The sequence below is a fragment of the Phodopus roborovskii genome, unplaced genomic scaffold (genome assembly GCF_943737965.1).
Source record: "Phodopus roborovskii unplaced genomic scaffold, PHOROB, whole genome shotgun sequence".
NCBI classification, from domain to species: Eukaryota; Metazoa; Chordata; class Mammalia; order Rodentia; family Cricetidae; genus Phodopus; species Phodopus roborovskii.
This window is the reverse complement of record NW_026126482.1, coordinates 8,518,674-8,538,102: the sequence shown is the minus strand read 5'-3', so window position 1 is coordinate 8,538,102 and position 19,429 is coordinate 8,518,674. Positions and strand designations below refer to the sequence as shown.

At 49.7% G+C, this 19,429-nt stretch overlaps 3 protein-coding genes across 4 annotated transcripts; 2 read left to right on the top strand and 1 right to left on the bottom strand.

Annotated features, from left to right (window-relative positions):
• Positions 1–1,049: 1,049 nt before the first annotated feature.
• Positions 1,050–8,907, top strand: Arl10 (ADP ribosylation factor like GTPase 10). Of its 2 annotated transcripts, none has more exons than XM_051194258.1 (4): positions 1,050–1,316; positions 1,761–1,959; positions 4,654–4,829; positions 6,922–8,907. In XM_051194258.1, the coding sequence occupies exons 1-4, from the start codon at positions 1,134–1,136 to the stop codon at positions 7,093–7,095; spliced, it is 732 nt and encodes a 243-aa protein (XP_051050215.1). In that variant the 5' UTR covers positions 1,050–1,133; the 3' UTR covers positions 7,096–8,907. The 2 variants fall into 2 exon arrangements, with proteins under 2 accessions (XP_051050215.1, XP_051050216.1); XM_051194259.1 differs by lacking the exon at positions 1,050–1,316 and adding an exon at positions 1,505–1,623.
• A 2,735-nt stretch (positions 8,908–11,642) lies between these two features.
• Positions 11,643–18,158, bottom strand: Nop16 (NOP16 nucleolar protein). Its single transcript, XM_051194257.1, has 5 exons — positions 17,980–18,158; positions 17,788–17,896; positions 16,541–16,610; positions 14,098–14,204; positions 11,643–11,906 (listed from the first exon to the last, which is right to left on the bottom strand). The coding sequence occupies exons 1-5, from the start codon at positions 18,084–18,086 to the stop codon at positions 11,763–11,765; spliced, it is 537 nt and encodes a 178-aa protein (XP_051050214.1). The 5' UTR covers positions 18,087–18,158; the 3' UTR covers positions 11,643–11,762.
• A 174-nt stretch (positions 18,159–18,332) lies between these two features.
• On the top strand, positions 18,333–19,168 carry Higd2a (HIG1 hypoxia inducible domain family member 2A). The gene is made up of 2 exons (XM_051194256.1): positions 18,333–18,516; positions 18,752–19,168. Exons 1-2 carry the CDS (start codon positions 18,363–18,365, stop codon positions 18,916–18,918), a joined length of 321 nt encoding a protein of 106 aa, XP_051050213.1. The 5' UTR covers positions 18,333–18,362; the 3' UTR covers positions 18,919–19,168.
• The last annotated feature ends 261 nt before the right edge of the window (positions 19,169–19,429 follow it).

Here is a 19,429-nt window from a genome sequence, read left to right as displayed (position 1 = left end):
GTCGTGTTAGCACCCACGGAGCGGTGGATCAGACCACTGTCGTGAGCGAAATCAGAGCTCAAACCGCAGGTGCCGAGCGGCCAGCAGCACCGCCAGGGAAGCAGAGCGAGCACGCGCGCCGGCGAGCTGGAGTGCCTGCGAGCTTGCTTGCTAGGCCTCTGCTGGGGAAACTGCAGCTCAGAAGCGCAATGAGCAAATTACGGGGGGGGGGCCGCGGGAGGAGGGGGTGCGGGGGGGGGGGCAGAGAGGCTGGCTGCTAGCGATCACGGACTAGCAGGGGGAGCAGAGGGGAGGGAGCAGCGCTCCTACGGTGCGGACCGTGGGTGAAACCTAATTCCCCAGGTCCCAGGACACAGAGAAATTAGCACTGTAAGGAGTGTGTGTGTATGGGGGGACACTTAACGAGAAAGGTAGGCACAGCTGGACACTGAGACGCCGGCTCTTTCCCATCCTCCTGCAGCCACACGGAGGGCCAGGGACCGCCTGCCGTAGCTTGGTCTGCTTCCCCTCCTAACGCGGCACCTGGAAACCCTGCAGCCTCTACAAGTCGCTGACGAGTGGTTGCTCTGAACTGTCTGGCTCTGCGCACTTCATCGCCGCGCACAGCAGCGCAGAGCACTGGCGGAGGCCTCGGCCTCTAGGAGGCCACCAAAGGAGGGGCAGAAGCCGCGTCGAGTCTGGAGCTCGGGTTCTAGCTCCTTCTGCCACCCCACTGGCGTTTGGCTCTACGTGAGTAGCTTCTTCGGTGTTCGTCTTCGTGGTTCTGAGAGACACGCAAATGATACCAGCTTGCTTTTGAATGGAGTAAGCGCGGCCCTAACACCTCCTAAGTCTCAGAGTTTCGTTCTCGAAGAACTGACGGGGCTCTACAGCCTCGCGCCTGGCACCCTGGCCGAGGGAGCGGAAGATCCACACCTGACCCAGCCCACTATCAGAAACCTCAGACCTCGTCCCCTGCCCGGAAGGCCCGCCCCCACCCGAGGCCCCCCATCCCTGCCGCCGTCGCGGGGAGCGGTGCATTGTGGGGCTTGTAGTGTGGCGGGGTCGGGCGGGTGGGCGCGGCCACGGCACCATCTTCCGCGGCTGGCTGGTCGGCTGGCTTTGCGCGGGCCTCAGCGACCCTCCCTGGCCAGATGGCGCCGCGGCCGCTGGGCCCATTGGTGCTGGCTCTGGGTGGCGCCGCGGCCGTGCTGGGCTCGGTGCTCTTTATCCTCTGGAAAGCTTACTTCGGCCGCGGCCGGGAGCGGCGCTGGGACCGGGGCGAGGCCTGGTGGGGCGCGGAGACCGCCCGCCTCCCTCAGTGGGACGAATGGGAGGTGAGTGTGGAACGGCGCCCGGGGCTGGGCGGCCTAGGCATGCCAGCAGCGCAGGGTGCTCGTGCGAGGGTCTGGATCGCGCCAGACAGTCGTCGGGGCTCGTGAGCCCTGAGGGCGCGGCAGGAGCCAGCCTGGCACCTGCGCAGTGAGCGCAGTGGCACCGCCCCGGGGGATGCCGGGTAGATCCCTCAGGCCAGATGCAGCAGACCCTGAGGTCTTGGGAATGGCTTGGGGTTATAGTCTGAGGAAGCCGGTGGTCTGCGATGGGGAAGACTGTGTCCGAGATCACTGGGAGTCAGACAGAAAAGTGAGGTTTTTTTTCAGTTCAGGACTCCTGCCTGCCCTGGGATGCGTGCATGGGTACCGCCGTGCCTTCGCTGTTCCTAGGGAAGGAAGGGTCGGAAGGGGTGTTAGAGACTGCAGCCTTGAATCTCTGTCCCACAGCCCGAGGACGAGGAAGATGAGCCGGCTTTGGAGGAGCTGGAGCAGCGCGAAGTACTGGTGCTGGGATTGGATGGCTCTGGGAAAAGCACATTCCTGCGCATGCTGTCTGGAAAGCCACCGCTGGAGGGCCATGTCCCCACCTGGGGCTTCAACTCTGTGCGGCTGCCCACCAAGAATTTCGAGGTGGACCTGTTAGAGAGTGAGCAAGGGACCCCTTCTCCCCATCATCTCCGCTGGCCGGGCCTAGATTCTTTGGCGGAGTCTATAAAATGCATACCTAGGCAGGACATTTCCCCTTTGTGAAATCCTTCTTGCTCCTCTCCAGGGCACAAGATAGAGGACATTCTGGCACTTCGGGTTCTTCCTTAAAGTGTCTGCAAATGGGTCTTCCTGCCCTTCACTACACATGCCTCATACTGACAGACTCACAGATGCCTCGTACTGACAGACTCACAGCTGAGGGTTCATATGCCAAGCGCTTGACAGGCATTGCTGATAAAATATCCCAAACAACTCCATAAAATTACAGTCAGTCGGTCTTCTCATGAGACAGCTGTGGAAATGGGTAAATCACGGACAGAGCCAGCTTTCCGCTGTCTACTGCAGAAGGGTCTCGAGGCCTTTATGAGGGCACTTGTCTCTCCTTGGCATGCACTGTTCCCTTTGTTTGGAATGCTAGATATGCTACTGCTACTCATCCTTTAAATGGCTTCTTTTCTTCCATTATTTAGGGGTTTCTTATTTTTGTTGTTGTTGTTGGAATGATTAATAACTACTGTCAACTCATCCATTAGTTGGGGTTTTTGTTGTTTGTTTTGAGATGGTCTCATGACATTGAGGCTGGTCTTGAACACAAACCCTCCTGCTCCACCTTCTGAGTTGGGGTACAGTAACATACATACCACCATGACCAGTCTCAGTTGTAGTTTGTGACTGACATCCTTTGAAGCTGTCCCCTGGCTCCTCCTGACTCTGGTCCCTGTTCTGCTACAGTATTTGTCACATCCCTCTCTGCCCCGATGAGGCTGTGAGTACCTTGGTCACAGGCTGATGGGATCCATTCTTGCCCAAAGGCTCAGACCTTCAGTAGGTATCTGAGAGGGTTTACTGAGTGAGTGATCAGAGACAGGATTGTCCTAGGCTTCTTGGGATTTTGGAAGGGGTGACAATAAGGAGATGGTGGCCTCAGTCTTGAAGAAACAGTGGAAGGCTTCTAGCCCCAGGACTACAACCGTGAGGACTAGATGTGTTTTAAATACTGGGTGAGAGGGTTGAGTTTTGGGAGCCTAGCTCTTGGCCTAAGTGGCCTTCATTCTTCTGTTCATAGGCATTGTGGACTGGCCAGGCCTGGCCATACCTTTTCTCCCTGGTTGAGCAAACACTGATGTTTACTTAGGGTTTTGGATCTCCCATCAAGTTTTCTGTGGCTTTCCTTGTGTGAGAGATGTGAATCCAGCAAGGGTCTGACAGAAACAGTATCCCTCTCCCCCACCCATGTGAGGAGTTTTCATGTGTCTATGTTCTGACGGATAACAATCCAGGCTCAGTGGGGTCTCATCTGGGATCCAAACCCAGATTGCTGTCAGGTATGATGGTCACACCATGGCAGGAAGATTGCCACACGTTTCGGTCCAGCCTGGTCTATATAATGAGGTCTAGTCTCATCTCAAAAAACTCAACGACAAAATATCCCAGATTTCCAGTTAAGTCCTAGAGAGAGCGTCCCTCCCCTCAGCCATCCTTCACATGGTCTCAGCATTCTGGCCTGGGGTCCTACTGAGAATGCTCCCTTCGGGCAGAGGTGATAAGGGGGATGTGATACTGGCGATACTTCCCTTAGCTCGCCTGTGGAAGGCGGTGTACTGGCTCTGTCAGCTGAGCTTGGACAGAGGCTGCCTCCCGCTCCCTCTGTTGCTCCCTGGTTCAAGCCACTTCTGCCTCCCCCATCAGGACTACAATTGCTTCCATATAGATCTTCCTGCTCCTGTCCTGTGTCAGCTGCTATTCCAGACCATTAAGGGCCAGCCCTGTCCCTTCTCTTGCTGTCTGGAGGTGCCCTGCCACATGGCTTTCTTTCGCTCACATACATGGGACTTATTCTTTGCTTTGACCGAATGCTCTCTTTTGCTTCTTCCGTGGCCAGCTCCTCCTCAGCCTCTACTCAGCTCACATCCAGCCCCCTTAAAGAGACATCCGCAGACCACCAGATCCAAGACCAGCCCCAGCCTCTACACATTCCTATGTTCTGATTCCTTGCTTTCTAGAATACGTCTCATCTGATTGCCTGGCACATTCTGGTAAGGGAGGGAGTTCTCAGAGCAGGGTTCCAGGCCACTTGTTTCTGTGTCCCCGGCACCCAGATCAGTGCTTGGCACCTGGTGAGCACTCAGTAAACACTTGATGAGTGCCTGCTCTGTGCCAAGGCATTGTGCTGAGGCTTTGGGGGATTCTGCACAGTGTTTCCAAGGGAAGAGAGAGGGATGACAATGAATGGGGAATGAGTTGAGAATGGCAAGGCAAGGGACTCTGGCTTTTCTAGGCATCGCGACCCCTGACTTCTGATTGTAGTTCTCGCTGACCAGGAAGGAAACTAGAAACTGGTAAGAGACAAAGCAGCCCCAGACAGACAACTGATGACTACCACTCATAGCACACCGTGTGCTGGTAGATGGTGCCTTTGGGGTCTGCTGGAACCTCTTTGCTCAGTAAGAAGAGACTGGCACACAAAGGTAGCTCTTAAGAAAGCTGACTGGCACTGGACCATGGTGCTTTCTTTGTCCCTGGCTAGTGGAACCCTAGGAGCTGGAGGTGGGGGAAGGGGTTGCTGTGGGTTGAGCCAGGCCACAGCGAGCTCTGGGCTCTGACCTGGCCTTCGGCCTCTCTCTCTCTTCAGTTGGCGGCAGCCAGAATCTGCGCTTCTACTGGAAGGAGTTTGTGAATGAGGTAGATGTGCTGGTGTTCATGGTGGACTCATCTGATCGGCTACGGTTGCCCCGGGCTCGGCAGGAGCTACAGAAACTGCTGGACAAGGACCCTGATCTGCCTGTTGTTATAGTGGCCAACAAGCAGGTGAGAATGTGGGCAGCAGCCAGCTGGACTTCTCACTAATACCTGGGGAAGGGGGTGCACAGGACTAGAGCTTGAGCTCCATGTGCAGAGGGCCTGAAATGGCCTCTACCCCTCCCACCCGTCATCTTTCCCACCCTAACTTGCGTCTCTCTTGTTGCCTTCTGTAACCAGGAGCTACTAAGTACTTACTATATGCCAGGTATACTTTTGAATGCTTTGGGTTTTTGGATTTTCGAGACAGAATCTCAAGCACTTAGATATAGGTGCACTATGCAGCCCAGACCGGCCTGGATTCGTGATTGTTCTGCTTGAGTGCTGGGATTGTAGTTGTGCAACACCACGCCTGCAGCCGGGGTGGGGGCAGGGGAGGGTGGGATAATGATCTCCACAGGGACAGGGTGGTGGAGCTGGAATGCCTGCTTCTAGAACCATTCTACCCCTGCACTAAGCTGAGAAGTGACAAGTTGGGTACATTAATAATTGCACAGCATTGGGGCACAGTGTGGACACGTGACAGCCATCACTCCACTGCAGTCTGACTGGTGTGCATGAAAGGCCTGCTGTCTCTAAATGCCTGTAGTTACCAGAGATCTTCCTCAGAGTTAGTGTTGTAGGGCTGGAGTAGAACTCAGGGGTAAGTTGCTTGTTTCGTATGCATGACGCCCTAGGTTCTGAACTCCCAACCCCCACAACTCCCCTGCAAAGAAAGATTGCCATTATACCTTTGCTGGGTCCAGAGGGCTGTCTTGGGCCCAGCAGCCCTCAGGATCAGAGACAGACTTTATGTGTCATCCTCGGCTCCATGAGGACTGCCACAGTCAGAGTACCTTAGGGCTAGTACCAACATTCTCACTTGTCCCTCTGACCTCAGATTTGTACGGCCACCATTTGTCCTGGTCTACCTGGGACAGTTCCATTTATGCCTGTTCTAGTCTAACCTTTTTTTTTTTTTTTTTTTTTTTTTTGAGACGGCCCTGGCTGTCCTGGAGCTCGATATGTAGACCAGGTTGGTCTCAAACCTATGGAGATCCACCTGCCTCTGTCTCCCAAGTGCTGAGATTAAAGGCATGTGCTACCAAGCCCAGCCCTAGTGCCACTGTTAATGGTGTTTTGGAGCCGTAGAAATACTGTTTTCTTTAAAATAAATTTTATAGCATTTCAGTTCCTTTTATGTTTCTATGAAGAGACACTATGATCAAGGTGACTTAAGAGTATGTTGGTGGCTTGCTTAATTTCACTTTTGAAACTCTGAAGACTACTACCACCACACTTCCTCCTACAAAGCCTCCTAATCTATCCAAAACAGTTTCTACTAACCTTGAACCAAGCATTCAAATATATGAGCCTAAGAGAGACGTTTTCATTCAGACCGCCACAGTAGGCAACAAGTGAGGGCTTACCTCATATGAATTGCTTCAAGAATTGTGAGTCATTGATAAAACTTAAAGGTACCATCGCCAGCTACAGTATCTAGCTAGACTGTCTGGAAGTTACCCCACTGTATGACCTTACATAGTAGGTATAAGAAATGGGTACCGGTGATACATACTTTCAGTTCCCGCACTCAGGACACACAGGCAGGCAGATCACTGAGTTCGAGGCCAGCCTGGGCTACAGAGTGAGTTCCAGGACAGCCAGAGCTACACAGAACCTGTCTCAAAAAAAGAGAGAGAGAGAAAGAAGAAATGGAGTAGGGATTCCAAAAGGTTTAAAAGTTTGACCATCAACATGAATTTGGAACCTAGCTCTGCCATTTATCACTGTTACTGGAGCTAAATGACTTCACTGAACCAACTTCCTCATCACTTACATGGGCTGTGAGGATCAGAGACTTGGTAGGCAGATGCCCATCGTAGGAAGGGCAGAAGAGTTGCTTCTTACCACACTGGTGGATGGTTCTGTGAAAAGAGGGTGCCACAAGAGTCAGGATGAAGGTTGACACTCAGTCTATTCCTAAGATGTAGAGGTGCCTGCTGGGATGTAGGGTCCTGCTTTTCCCAGAATACTAGCTGAACATTTATGTGCTTCGAGGATGACATGGGTGGAATCACACTGCTAGCATTGTCTGACAGCCATGCTTGTGTCCCTGCAGGACCTGAGTGGAGCCATGACTATGGTGGAGCTTCAGCAGGAGCTGGGCTTGCTTGCTAGTAACAACCAGAGGGAGGTTTTCCTCTTGGCAGCCAGCATTGCCCCTGCAGGGTCTACCTTCAAGGAACCTGGCACTGTACACATCTGGAAACTGCTCTTGGAGCTTCTGTCCTAAGCTGGAGCCACCTGCTTGCTGCCCAGCCTTGGAGACCACAGTTCTGCTTCCTCCTGCATCTTCATTGCCAGCCTAGGCCTTGGGCAGGAGCACCGTAGCAACACCTCCTTTGTCCCCTCAAGAGCAAGGCCAGAATCACGCAGAAGCGTTCCTGATGAGGCGGACTTGGGGCAGGAGGAGAGATGGTGACTGTTTCACCTTAGGCCATAGTGTAGCTCCAGCTCCCCTTGCCTTCCTATAGTGTGATGCTCAGCTGGCTTAATGCTCCTTCCCCGAGGTGTGGGTATCACAGGTACTCCTGGTGACATCGTGCATCTTCCATGGGGGAACGTTCTGGGTGGAGCACAGTAAATCCTTCCTCCCAGGCCCTCATCATCCTCTAACCCCTGCTTTGTCTGTAGCCTTGTGTTTCTGCCTTTCTGGCCCCAGGGCCATGGTTTTTAAAGGGAGGTGATTTCCTAGTTTTTTCTAAATGCCAGTCCTAGCGATGCCAAATGAGGACCAACCTGAAGTCTTTAGCAAAGAATACTCTGACCACCTCCCTGCCGTTAAGGCCTAGCCTGCCAGCCTTCATTGACCACAAAGTGCAGTTCACCACACAGGGTGAAGGAGGCTTCACCCCAGGTCTGGACAACCTGCTGCTTTTGTATTAACTGTGCCAATGCCCATGTTTACATAAGTCTAGAGAAGGAAGAGACCTGAGTACTGGAACAAGACTGGAGCTGGGGGGAGGGGTATCATTATTTATTTATTTATCAAAAGAATAGGCCAAAGTTCTAGGTTCTGTTTATAGGTGCTGTAATCAAAACCCTAGATTGTCATAGAAAACTTGAAGCTTTGAAAATTGTCTGGAATCATGATGGACACTTAAGTAACCTACGGGTATCATTGGAGACAGAACTATAGCTCCCTCTCCCTTCCCCTGCCCCAGCCTTGAGACCGTAACTGGAGACAAGTACTTCAAGGGAACCCAGGACTTTGGTTCTACTGTATGGCCCAGGATATAGGACAGGACTAGTAGAAGAGCCATCAGTGTGGCTTTGGGTACATCAAGCCCTCTGGGATAATTTATTCGTCAGCAAAACAGAATGAAACTCTGTTCTCTGCAGTGGACATTCCATGACTGGCAATGCAGACTGTCGTCGTCTTGACACTGATGCACGCAAAGAGCCTGTGGTGTGCCTGGACTACTGAAGGAGAGCATCTTTGGACTGGTTTTCTTTAAGGCTTTACTCCTGCCCCCACCCCCTATCTTTTTTTTTTTTTTGAGACAAGCTGTTACTCTAGCCCAGGCAGGCCTTGAATTTATGGAAGCTGTCCTTCCTCGACCTCCCATGTGCTGGGATTACAGGAAGCATTGAGCCATCATGCCTGGCTCTCGGTTTGCATTTTGAGAATAGGCTATTTGCCAATTGCCCAACATACCGCCTGGGAAGTGGAGAGCTTCCAAGCTGAAGTGAGCAGTCATCACAAGAGGGACCCTCTGTGTCCTTGGAATCACCACAAGACAAGTCAGCCTCACTAGAAATGAGTTTTCTGCTTTTGTACTAAATATTTAAGGAATGACTTGGAATTGTTTGGCAACTTCTCATCTTGTCATTAGGAAGTTGAGAAACCCTGTGTCATTGTTCTAAGGATTCCACCTTATTCTCCAGTGCTTAAAACTTACTTGGAACCAGACTTGTTACAGAGAGGGACCCTTTTTTCTGATTTAAAGTCCTTTGTCTAATGAATATCATCCTGTACAATTGTCATAGTCCCCCAGGTGGAGGGATGGATTTCAGAATAAAGAGTTTCACTGTGTCTATTGAAGCAGCTTTATGTGAAGCCAGGCCTAGTGGTCTGTGATCCCAGCTACTTGGGAGAAGGCACAGTTAAGGTCTGCCTTGTTTTCAGAGTGAGTTCAACGCCAGCCTGGACAATTAGGTGAGACCTTGACTCAAAAATAAAAAGCCAGACAGGCCTGTGAGATGCCTTAGCAGGCAACTTGCCATGAAAGCCTAACAATCTGAGTTTGATAGAGTGCTTCCTTAGTATGTACTAGGTTCAAACCCCCAGTACTAGGAAAAAAGCAACAAATCAAATAACCACTTTCTGGGCATTCTTCATTTAATAGTTTGGGAGGAACTGACATTACAAGCCAGTTATGGACTGTCTATGGCATCTACCTGTCATGGGTCCAGACCTCAGATTCAGGCTGAACACACACTTACCTCCCAGCCTTTCTAGTTGCTATGGAGAAGGAGTCTCCAACCTTCCCCCCACTGCTACACCTAAAGATGAACATGAAGGGACCAGGGGTGGAGTTCCTCAATGTGTGGAAAGGGTCTTTCTGTCACCCACCAGCCCAGATACACAGGGCCACAAAGGGCAACTGTGTACACTGGACTGTCAGCAGCTTTCTGAGGCACACGATGCCCAAATGGCTTTGTTAAGTGAACCTTCATCCTGAGGGAAGGTGTGCTTTCTGCTTGTTCCTGTCAGGGCAGCTCTGGAAAGTGAGTTATTTGACAGCAAGTTCTAGTCCCTTACCCCCCTGACCTCTGAGACAATGACCTAAAGCTTTCTACTTGATGGAACCAGAGTGAGGGGGCTAGAAACCAGCTCAGAAGTCTCCTGCCAACTGGGCATAGTGGAGCAGGCCTTTAATGGCAACAGAGGGGAGGCAGAGACAGATGGATCCCTGTGAGTTAGAGGCTAGCCTAGTCTACATAGAGTTTCAAGACAGAGTTCTCCCTCCACACTCAAGGCCAGGAGGCCACACACAGAGAACATTCCGGAAACATGTACCAAGCACATGCCTTGGGCAAGACAATGGAGTCCCAGACAGACCTTGTGAGAAGCCCAGTTTGGCAATGGACATCAGGCAAGATTAAAGGTAACCTGAGTGACAGCACAGCTCAGACAAAGCTTGCAGTGACTTCATGTTCAGCAACTGCAAACCAGGTAACTCTGGCCATAACAGTTAAAAGGGTGCAGGAAGCTTACATGCCCTGTGAGCAAGGAACACCGCGGAGGTGGCTTCTGGAAGATGGCACCCAGACTACATAGAGTTAAGGAGGCCTGCTAGCCAATGACACAAATTTGAATTTTGTAGAGGTCAGAAATGCAAAGTCAGATGACAGGAGCTCCTGTACACTCACTGTTGCAGGCACCAAATGAGATTCTTGGCCCTCGATACTGTGGAAAGGATGAGCTGCTGCCCTCAGAACAGACTCGATGTCACACCCCACCCCCACTTTGGATACCTCTGACCTGTTTCCTTCCCTATAACACAGATAAAAGTGCATCCTAGCCAGGCAGTGGTGGTGCCTTTAATTCCAGCATTCTGGAAGCAGAGACTGGCGGATCTATGAGTTTAAGGCTAGCCTTGTTTACAGAGTGGGTTTTCAGGCTAGCCAGGATTACTGGTTGGAAGAGATAGCTCAGAGGCTAAGAGCACTGGCTAGTCTTCCAGAGGTCCTGAGTTCAATTCCCAGCAACAACCACATGGTGGCTCACAACCAACTGTAATGATATCTGATGCCCTCTTCTGGCACGCAGAGCACTCAAAATATAAATAAAACTTTTAAAAAGAAGCACATGTTAACAAATGTCACAGGCAGTGTTTAAAGACGTGCTTTTCAAGTATGCTGAACACAGACAGACTATAGGTATTCCCAAGAAAAGTTCTTGGCAATTTAAGAAGTTTTTACATGATTCATAGTTGGTGGCAGTTAGATCTTAAAATGCCCACCTCACCCCATGCCCATGATCCTGTTGCAAAATAGGTGTCACCTTCTCAGGCCAAAGCATGCAGCAGAGAATGGCCACGTCATGGAGGGTAGCGGGTGACACAATGGAGCGGTACCTAGTGGTCTGCCAGTCCCGGAGGCAGTTTTAGGTCCCTAGACCAACAAAAGAGAGCAAACAGGACCTGGCTCCTTACCCTTCTGCAGGCAACCTAGGCTTCTGGCAAGTTCCTGGAGGAAACCAAGGCTGAGAGCTCTCAAGAGGAAGAAGGTGGTGCCTACAAATGCCCCTGACTGCAGTAGTTGCTAAGCCTGATGATCCATCTGCCCTAATAAAAGTTTTTCATGGAGCAGAGTTTAGCTGGGCATAGTAAACACAGAACCCTTACACAAGTAGTGGCACATGCCTTTAATCCCAGTCAGTCCTACACAGAGAAACCCTGTCTCAAAACAAGAACCCCGTCACACAGGTAAAATGCTTTTATCACGTACAGATCATATTCAAACAAAGCATCACCTCTGGACACTGAACAGCAAGCGCTGGCTTTTCTGTGAGCCCCAGAGAGCATAAGCCATGGCCTCTAAAGATTTCCTGCTCCTGCTCAGTGTGGGGGTGCACACCTTCCCCTTAATCCCAGCACTCGGAGCAAAGACAGCTGGATCTCTGTGGATTTGAGGCCAAAGCTGAGTTCCAGAACATCTAGGGCTATTAGAGAGATCCTCTTTCTCTCTCTCAAAAAAAAAAGTTCCTCCTCATGGAGAGAGAGAGAGAGAGAAAGAGAGAGAGAGAAAGAGTGTGTGTGTGTGTGTGTGTGTGTGTATAAAACCTTATTCTATAGAACTTTGCCAGCATCATCTGAAATAATATAACCCTTGCCTTAAAACCTGGCTCTGGTTTCTTTAGTCCAGTAGACCTGAGTATGGGGTGCCCACCACTCAGTCAACTTCCATCTTCTTATTCTGCAAAGAATCGATGAAGGTTTGCCACTCTGTTGGGTAAAAGCGTTTATAGACATTGACCTTATTCCGAATCTGTTTTGGAGTATCTTGATAGTAATTCTTCTCATCCCGGGCCATAGCCTACATTAAGAAAGAAAGACAACATGAGGAGGGCCAAATCTAATTCCTAGCTTTGCTGAAAATGAGCATGCTACTTCCTACCCTGGAGGTCCAGATTTCTCCCCTCAAAAGCTACTGAAGGGCTGGAGAACTGGTTCCGTGATTAAGAGCACTGTGCTCTTAGAGGGGACCCAGCATGGCTCACACCATCTATAACTCTGGCCCTAAGGGATCTGATGCCCTCTTCTGACCTCCATACCTGACACACATATGGTGCACATAATACATGCAGGCAAAGCACACATAAAATAATAAAGGGGAAACAAAGAAAGAAGGGAGGCAGAGGCAGGCAGGTATCTGTGAGTTCGAAGCCAGCCTGGTCTGCACTTTGAGTTCCAGACAGCCAGGGCTACATAGATAGACCCTGTCTTCAAAACAAAACAAACAAACAAAAAACCAGCCAGACACACGGAGCCCTTCTTGCACTGAAGGGCTGGGAAAAGGGTGCCCATCCTCCTTAGGAAGGGCCAGGCAAGCCTGAGAAGGCAGTGGCCCTTTAAGGAGCTGGGGCCAGTCAGGGAGTTCGTGCTCCATCATAATCAATTATTTCCATATGCAGAGACCCAGCATAACCAGATCTTTTATTTATTGGAGTTTTTTGAAACAGGGTCTCTCTACTACCCTGGCTATTGCGGCATTCGCCTTTAATCCCACCATTCAGGAAGCAGAGGCAGACAGATGTCTGTGAATTCAAGGCCAGCCTTGTCTACAAGGCAAGTTCCAGAACAACCAAGGCTGTCGCACAGAGAAACCCTGTCTTGAAAAAAACAAACAAACAAACAAAAAAATGTGTGCCAGCAGGCTGGGCAACCCAGATCATTTTAAAATGCCAGGGAAATTCCTAACACTGTGCCTTTGTACGGGAGGCTGGAATTCAATCGGATAAATTTGCAAAATGGAGCAACAGTTAACATTAATAAACAGGGAAATGGCTCAGGAAGGAAAAGCATTTGCTAGAGTATCTTGGTTATGGTTTCTATGACTGCAACAAAACAGCATGACCAAAAGCAATTTGGGGAGGAAAGAGTTCACTTGGCTTATATGTCCTGGAGTCACGGTCCTTGCAAGCAGGAGCTAATGCACAGGACACAGGAGTGCTGCTTACTGACCTGCTCAGCCTGCTTTCTTGTAGAACCCAGGGCCACAGTGGGCTGGGCCCTCCCCGATCTCAATCACTAACAAAATTTGAGCTGGGCATGGTGGCACATTCCTTTAATCCCAGCACTTGGGAGGCTGTGGCAGGCAGATCTCTGTGAGTTCAAGGCCAGCCTGGTCTGTTCCAGGACAGCTAGAGCTACACAGAATAACAAAGAAAGAAAGAAAGAAATGTCCCATCCTGGTGTGGTAGCACATGGCTTTAATCCCAGCACTCAGGAAGCAGAGGCAGGTGGATCTCTGTGAGTTCAAGACCAGCCTGGTCTACAGAACAAGTTTTAGGCCACGACTATACAGATAAACCCTGTCTAAAAGAGACAATAAAACCAATAGAGTAAGAGAGAGATCAAGGAAAAGAGAGAGAAATGGAGAGAGAAAGAATGCCCCATAGGTTGCCTATAGCCTAATTATATGGAGGCATTTTCTCAATTGCAGCTCCCTCTCCAATGACTCTAGTTTTTGTCAAGCTGACGTAACCCTAGTCAGCACAGTATGTAAGCCTGATGTTCTGAATTCACCCCCCAGAACCCATATAAGAGTCAAATGCAGTGGTGTGCATCTGTAATCCCAGAACGCTTAGTGTGATGGGAGGCTGATGGAGGGGAATCCACTACAAGGCCAGCTAACCTGGATTACACAAAGCACAGCAGCAAAAATGGAAACCCTGCCTCCATAATGTGATGTCTTCTGACACACACCCCTCACACCCACACACTTCAAAGACAGCCCAAAGGGCTGGACAGATAGCTCAGCAGTTAGGAGTTCTCATTCACATGGCATCTCATAATTGTTAACTAGTTACAATACCTTTTTTCCCGACCCCTCACCCCCAGGTCCCAGGCATGCACACACATACAGGGAAAGCAGCCATACACTAAGAATCTTTAAACAACGCTTTCCTAGGCGCCTCTTTCACGCTATTCAGTCGAAGGTCCGGCTGAAACAGTGCATTGTACTTTCCCACTAAGTCCAAGCGGTTCCTCCCAGCAGGCCTCACCTTATAGTCCTCCCCATGATTTGCCACCATGTATTGAACATATTCAATGAGGTCCCGAGACAAGGTATTTCCTTTCTTCTCTGGGAGGCTGGCTTCTGCCTCCAGGTCTGGAGTAAAAGAAGCCAGAAATGACGGAAGGCATTATTTGAGCTGCCCAAACACCCCTCCATCCAAACCCATGACACAAGAATTGTACTAACAGCACATTCCCATATTCAAAACCAGAACTCTTTTTCAGGCCCTAGAATCCCAAAGTCTGCCTCCCACCACTACCCATCCATCAATGTGGCAACTCTCTGAAAAGCAATTCTCAAGTTATGGTTTAAAATGAAATATTCTAAGCTTACCAGTCTTAACCAATACCAGGCTCCAGGGCCAAAAGAGGGGAGGCTGGGCTGCCCTCGAGCCCCACTGCCACCTGAAGAACTCTTGGTGTATTTGCAATGGAAAGGCAAGAACTGCTGAACATTAAAGCTACACGGCTAGACCCAGATCCCTCACTGCTCCATATGAAGGGAAAATCGGGACCATGGAACCAATCACTTAGGAGGCTAAAACAAAACAATCTCAAGTTCATGGCCAGCCTTGGCTACAATAACCAGACTCTTGGTCTCAAGTTCATGTCTAACCTCAGCTGTATAACAAGACTCTGTCCAAGCAAACAAAACCCACAAGTAAAAGTCAGACATACTGTCTGCAGACAGTAGCAAAGCATGCTTTCCCAGCAACAACAAGACCCTGAATTCAATCTCAGCACAGCTAGGAGAAAAAAAAGCTAGGTAAATGGGGCAAAATATAGACATGATGTAGTCAAATCTGATCTAAGTGTGAGGCACTGAAATTTCTTACAGTCAAAATCGTCTTTGACCTGGGTGTCAAAGGCAGCCTCAGCTTCACAAAAGCAAACTTCAGGAGAACTGGTATATAGCAGTATGAGATATTCAACATGATTGAACTGTACACTTTATTTATTCGTTTGTCTGTTTCTTGGTTTTTCAAGACAGGGTTTCCTGTGTAGTTCTGGCTGTCCTGGAACTCACTCTGTAAACCAGGCTGGCTTCAAACACAGAGATCTGCCTGCCTCTGCCTCCCAAGTGCTGGGATCAAAGGCATGAGCCACCACTGCCTGACCAAACTGTACATTTTTAAAAGGCCAATGTAGGGATTCAGGCATTACGCTGGCCTGCCCGTCACCTGGCAGAATGCACTCAGGCAGTGCTCTGGTCAGCCCAGGGTTCCATGAGAACTAGTCTGCAGGCAGGTGTAAAGGACCCCTTTAAAAGTCAGACCCCAGCTGGGCAGAGGTGGTGCATGCTTTTAATCCCAGCACTTGGGAGGCAGAGGCAGGCAGATCTCTGTGTTTCAAGCCAGCCTGATCTACAAGAGCTAGTTCCAGGACAGCTTCCAAAACCATAGAGAAACCCTGTCTCGAAAAAACAAAAAGTCAGACCCCTGCCCACGTATGTTCTTTTGCGTTCTCTCTCTCTCCTGCTTTCGGTTGCCACCAGGTTACCCCCCCTTCTCCTCCACCCCCCTCCTCTTCTGTTCCGGTGCCTCTATGTCTCTTCCCTTCTCCCTCACTCCCCTTTCTCAATAAACTCCTCATTTAAGCTCTGCCTGGCGTGTTGTTCCCTCCGCCTTACCACCTCGGTCACCCTCACCTGCTATGGAACCTGCTATGCTCTCCCACGTGGTTCCTTACCTTGGGACTCCACTCACTTGGGACCCTCACTCGGGACCACCCCTCCCCCTTCTCCAGCTTTTAGTCTTATAACTGTATCAAAGGAACAACAGCCAAGGAGGTGAATTTTATGTAATTTTTTAGCTACAATTTAAAACTTAAAAAAAAATAATAATAATTCTTACCAGACATGGTGGCATATGCCTTTAATTCCAGAACTTAGAAAATAGAGGCAGGTGGATCTCTGTGAGTTCAAGGCCAGCCTGGTCTACAAGAGATAATTCCAGGACAGCCTGCAAAGCCAGAGAAACCCTGTCTCGAAAAAACCAAAACCAAAACAAACAAACAAACAAAAAAAAAAAGGATTTCAGAATATTCTTTTTTTCTGCAGGGTCAAACACAGGGAACAGATTTTAGTCACTGGAGAGATTAATGACAGCAGAATTGCTACAAACCAGACCATCTTTAAATTCATGAGAAACTGGGAACAAACCTGAAATTTAATGCTTTCTTCTTCATCCTTGCAGACACACCTGATTTTATCTTCTGTGAATGTCTCTGCCTTACCTTGGTTCATACATTTAAATGTCATTAATTTTAGCTGGAAAATGTCTCAGCTATGACACGGTACTATTTCTGAGTCCTGGACCAGATTGCTTCTCCTCACTGAATCTTGGTCTCTCTCCTTGTATTGAAGAGACTGAATGCCCTTTTCTGATTTGTCAGGGCAGTCTAGTAGCCTAGAACACAGTTCACACTCACCATTCAGCACATAGGGCTTCCGCACAAGGTCCTTGGGTCTCTCCACCATGTCTACCTCCATGGCCTTTACCTGTACAGAACAAAGCCTATGAGACCAGTAGACAAGCACCTTTGATCAGAGAGGTCTGACTGGGATTAATGAAGAACACTGCCCACCACAATACAACTATACTCAGTATAAGGAAATCCTGAGGTCAGGCAGAATTAGGTAACAAGAACTAACCCCTGAAGCCCCAGCAACTTTACCAAGAGAAACACAGCAGGGTTATCAAGATGGACCAGCAGAGTTAGATCCCTAGAACCCACAGTGGAAAGAAAACCAACTCCTGAAAGGTCCTCGGACCTCCACCCACGGCAAGCACCACGGTATACTCACGCCCACACTCAGATATTACACCCATTTTTTTTTTTTTAAAAACAAGCAATTCATCTTTCTGTGATTACCTATGCCTTTCTTACTCCACACTGGAGTCAGAGGCAGGCGGATCTCTTTAGTTCAAGGACAGCCTAGTCTACAGAGCAAGTTCCAGGACAGCCAGAACTATTACACAGAGAAACCCTGTCTCGAGAAACCAAAACCTCCTTCATTTTTTGCATGAAGGAATAGAGAGAAACTTGCCTAAAGTCAATAGACTAAATTCACTCAGCAAGCCCATTTATTAACTAACCTGTCACATCTTTCACTTCGTGGGAACTCAGTAGAGAATAAAACACAAGATTATGTTAAAGGATTAAGAGGCACATTCAATATATAGATGTACAAATAAATAGTATACTGCCATGTACTTACAATTACTATGAATTAAAATAAAGCAGAAAAGAGGCTAGTGGGTGAAGTGAGGCGTTATTTTTGAAAGGTTCAGATTTGTTGGGAAGTAACTAGATGTCTCGGGTTAAGGATAACTGAAGGCAGTATAAGAAACAAAGATCTCAAGCCCTGCACAGTTAAGGACAGAAAAAAAAAGATACATTCTAGAAAATTCCACTGAGCTTCCAAACAGGCCCGAGGAGAAATGTTAAGTGGAGGAGGAAGGACACCTCAAACCAAGCCCATATGTGTGCTGCGGAGGGTGTGTGAGTCGTTAGTGGGGTTTGACCAGAATTAGTGCAAGCAAAATAAGTTTGTGAAAACTATGGGAAGGATGGGGGGTGAGAGGGGAGAGACCAAATTCTGAAACTCAGCTCAATGAAGGAAGGGGTGGGTGGAGATGAGCAAAATGCCTGAACCTGCTTATCATTATTAGTACCTTCCTCTTACGGAGGGGAACCGCCTTGTTGGGGTCCATGGCCAACCCCATCTCCGCCAGGTTCTGCCGCACGGATTTGGTGTGGTCCCAGGCATGTCGGATGTGGGAGCTAACGGCAAAGAAAGAGATGGAGATTCTGTCACCTCGTCGTCGATCCCAGCGAGGCCCCCTGCCTCCTAACTGGCATCTCACCACTCGATCCGAGGCGCAGCCTTCCGACGAGCATTCCGATTCAGACGCTTTCGGTTGACATTGTAACCGAACTTCTGCCTGCGAGTCTTTCCCTTGGCCTTGGGCATCGCGCGGACTCCCGAAACTGCAGCTCAAACTCCGAACCACACTCTCGGAGCCGCGTGTTAGCAGGTTCTGTGCCCCAGTGCGCGCAGGGATTTTCGGGAAATGTAGTCTTTTAGCAGCGCCTCTACATTGACTTAATACAACTCCCAGAATGCAACCGGCAGTGACGCCTGCGTAGTACCCTCAAGGCATTTCCCCCGCCCTCGTGGTGACGTCATCGCCAGAAGGCGTGGTTCGGCGACCGGATTTTTGTCCTACCAGTTTCTGTGCCGGTGGGTATGGCGGCTTCCCGTCCTGTGAGTTCAGAGGCACCTTTCGATCCGTCCCAGACCCCAGTCATCGAGGGCTTCAGCCCCTCGGTCTACAGCAACCCAGAGAGCTTCAAGGACAAATTTATTCGCAAGACCCGTGAGAACCCAATGGTCCCCATAGGTAAGTGTGTGCTTCAGGAACCGAAGACCGAGGTGACTGTGGTTTCGTGGGGGAATGAAACAGGGGAGGACCAAGCACGCCTTGGGGAGGGGAAAGGGAGTTGACCGAAAAGGATCGGAACGTGTTGCGGGGCCTGAAGAAGCGGACTCCCGCCCTCCTGTTGAGGTCTACAAATCGTGGCTCTGGGAAAGTGCAGGACCCAACCTGTTCCCCCCGTGTGTTATCCTCTCCCCAGGCTGTCTGGGTACGGCGGCTGCCCTCTCCTATGGCCTTTACTGCTTCCACCGCGGCCAGAGCCACCGCTCCCAGATAATGATGCGCACCCGGATCGCTGCCCAGGGTTTCACGGTCGTAGCCATCTTGCTGGGGTTAGCGGCATCTGCTACGAAGTCTCGACCTTGAATGTGTGGCCGGGCCTTGAAAGCTCCATGGAAATCATTATAAAAACCCAGGAGCAACCAACAGCCCTGTCAGACTTATTCCCTCCTTTTCTGACAGTATCCTGTAGTCATTCGGGTTGAGGAAGTGGCCGATTTTTGTGACTGATTTCCAACCCCTACCCGAAATCCCTGGTTCTCTTCAATTGGGTTGCACACTAAAAATTCGTGATGCGTCCCCTTAACTACTTAATAAAACCTTAATACGCTTGTAATGTGATGAAGTCTTTCTTAGTCTCATTCCCATGGTCAAAACCATGATTTCTGGTCAATGTTTTTAGGAAGGAGCAGGCTGTTGGTAGGACTGGCCTTTAGAAAAATCAGCGGGCCTGATAGTGCTTATAGCCTCAACTGTTGTGAAGGTTGGGGGAGAAGAATCTTTCCTGTAAGTTCAAGAGTTCAGGGTCAGCTAGGAGAGCAAGTTAGTGAGACCCTATATCAAAATTTAAAATGGTCTGGGGGTACAGCTTAGTGGA

Excerpts from the sequence above, each read along its gene's own strand:
- Arl10 (XM_051194258.1), top strand. The coding sequence starts at position 1,134 with ATGGCGCCGCGGCCGCTGGGCCCATTGGTGCTGGCTCTGGGTGGCGCC. Across the intron at positions 1,317-1,760 it reads CTCAGTGGGACGAATGGGAG|CCCGAGGACGAGGAAGATGA; the intron begins GTGAGTGTGGAA and ends TCTGTCCCACAG. Across the intron at positions 4,830-6,921 it reads TTATAGTGGCCAACAAGCAG|GACCTGAGTGGAGCCATGAC; the intron begins GTGAGAATGTGG and ends GTGTCCCTGCAG.
- Nop16 (XM_051194257.1), bottom strand. The coding sequence starts at position 18,086 with ATGCCCAAGGCCAAGGGAAAGACTCGCAGGCAGAAGTTCGGTTACAAT. Across the intron at positions 17,897-17,979 it reads GCTGCGCCTCGGATCGAGTG|CTCCCACATCCGACATGCCT; the intron begins GTGAGATGCCAG and ends CTTTGCCGTTAG. Across the intron at positions 14,205-16,540 it reads GAAGCCCTATGTGCTGAATG|ACCTGGAGGCAGAAGCCAGC; the intron begins GTGAGTGTGAAC and ends CTTTTACTCCAG.
- Higd2a (XM_051194256.1), top strand. The coding sequence starts at position 18,363 with ATGGCGGCTTCCCGTCCTGTGAGTTCAGAGGCACCTTTCGATCCGTCC. Across the intron at positions 18,517-18,751 it reads GAACCCAATGGTCCCCATAG|GCTGTCTGGGTACGGCGGCT; the intron begins GTAAGTGTGTGC and ends TCCTCTCCCCAG.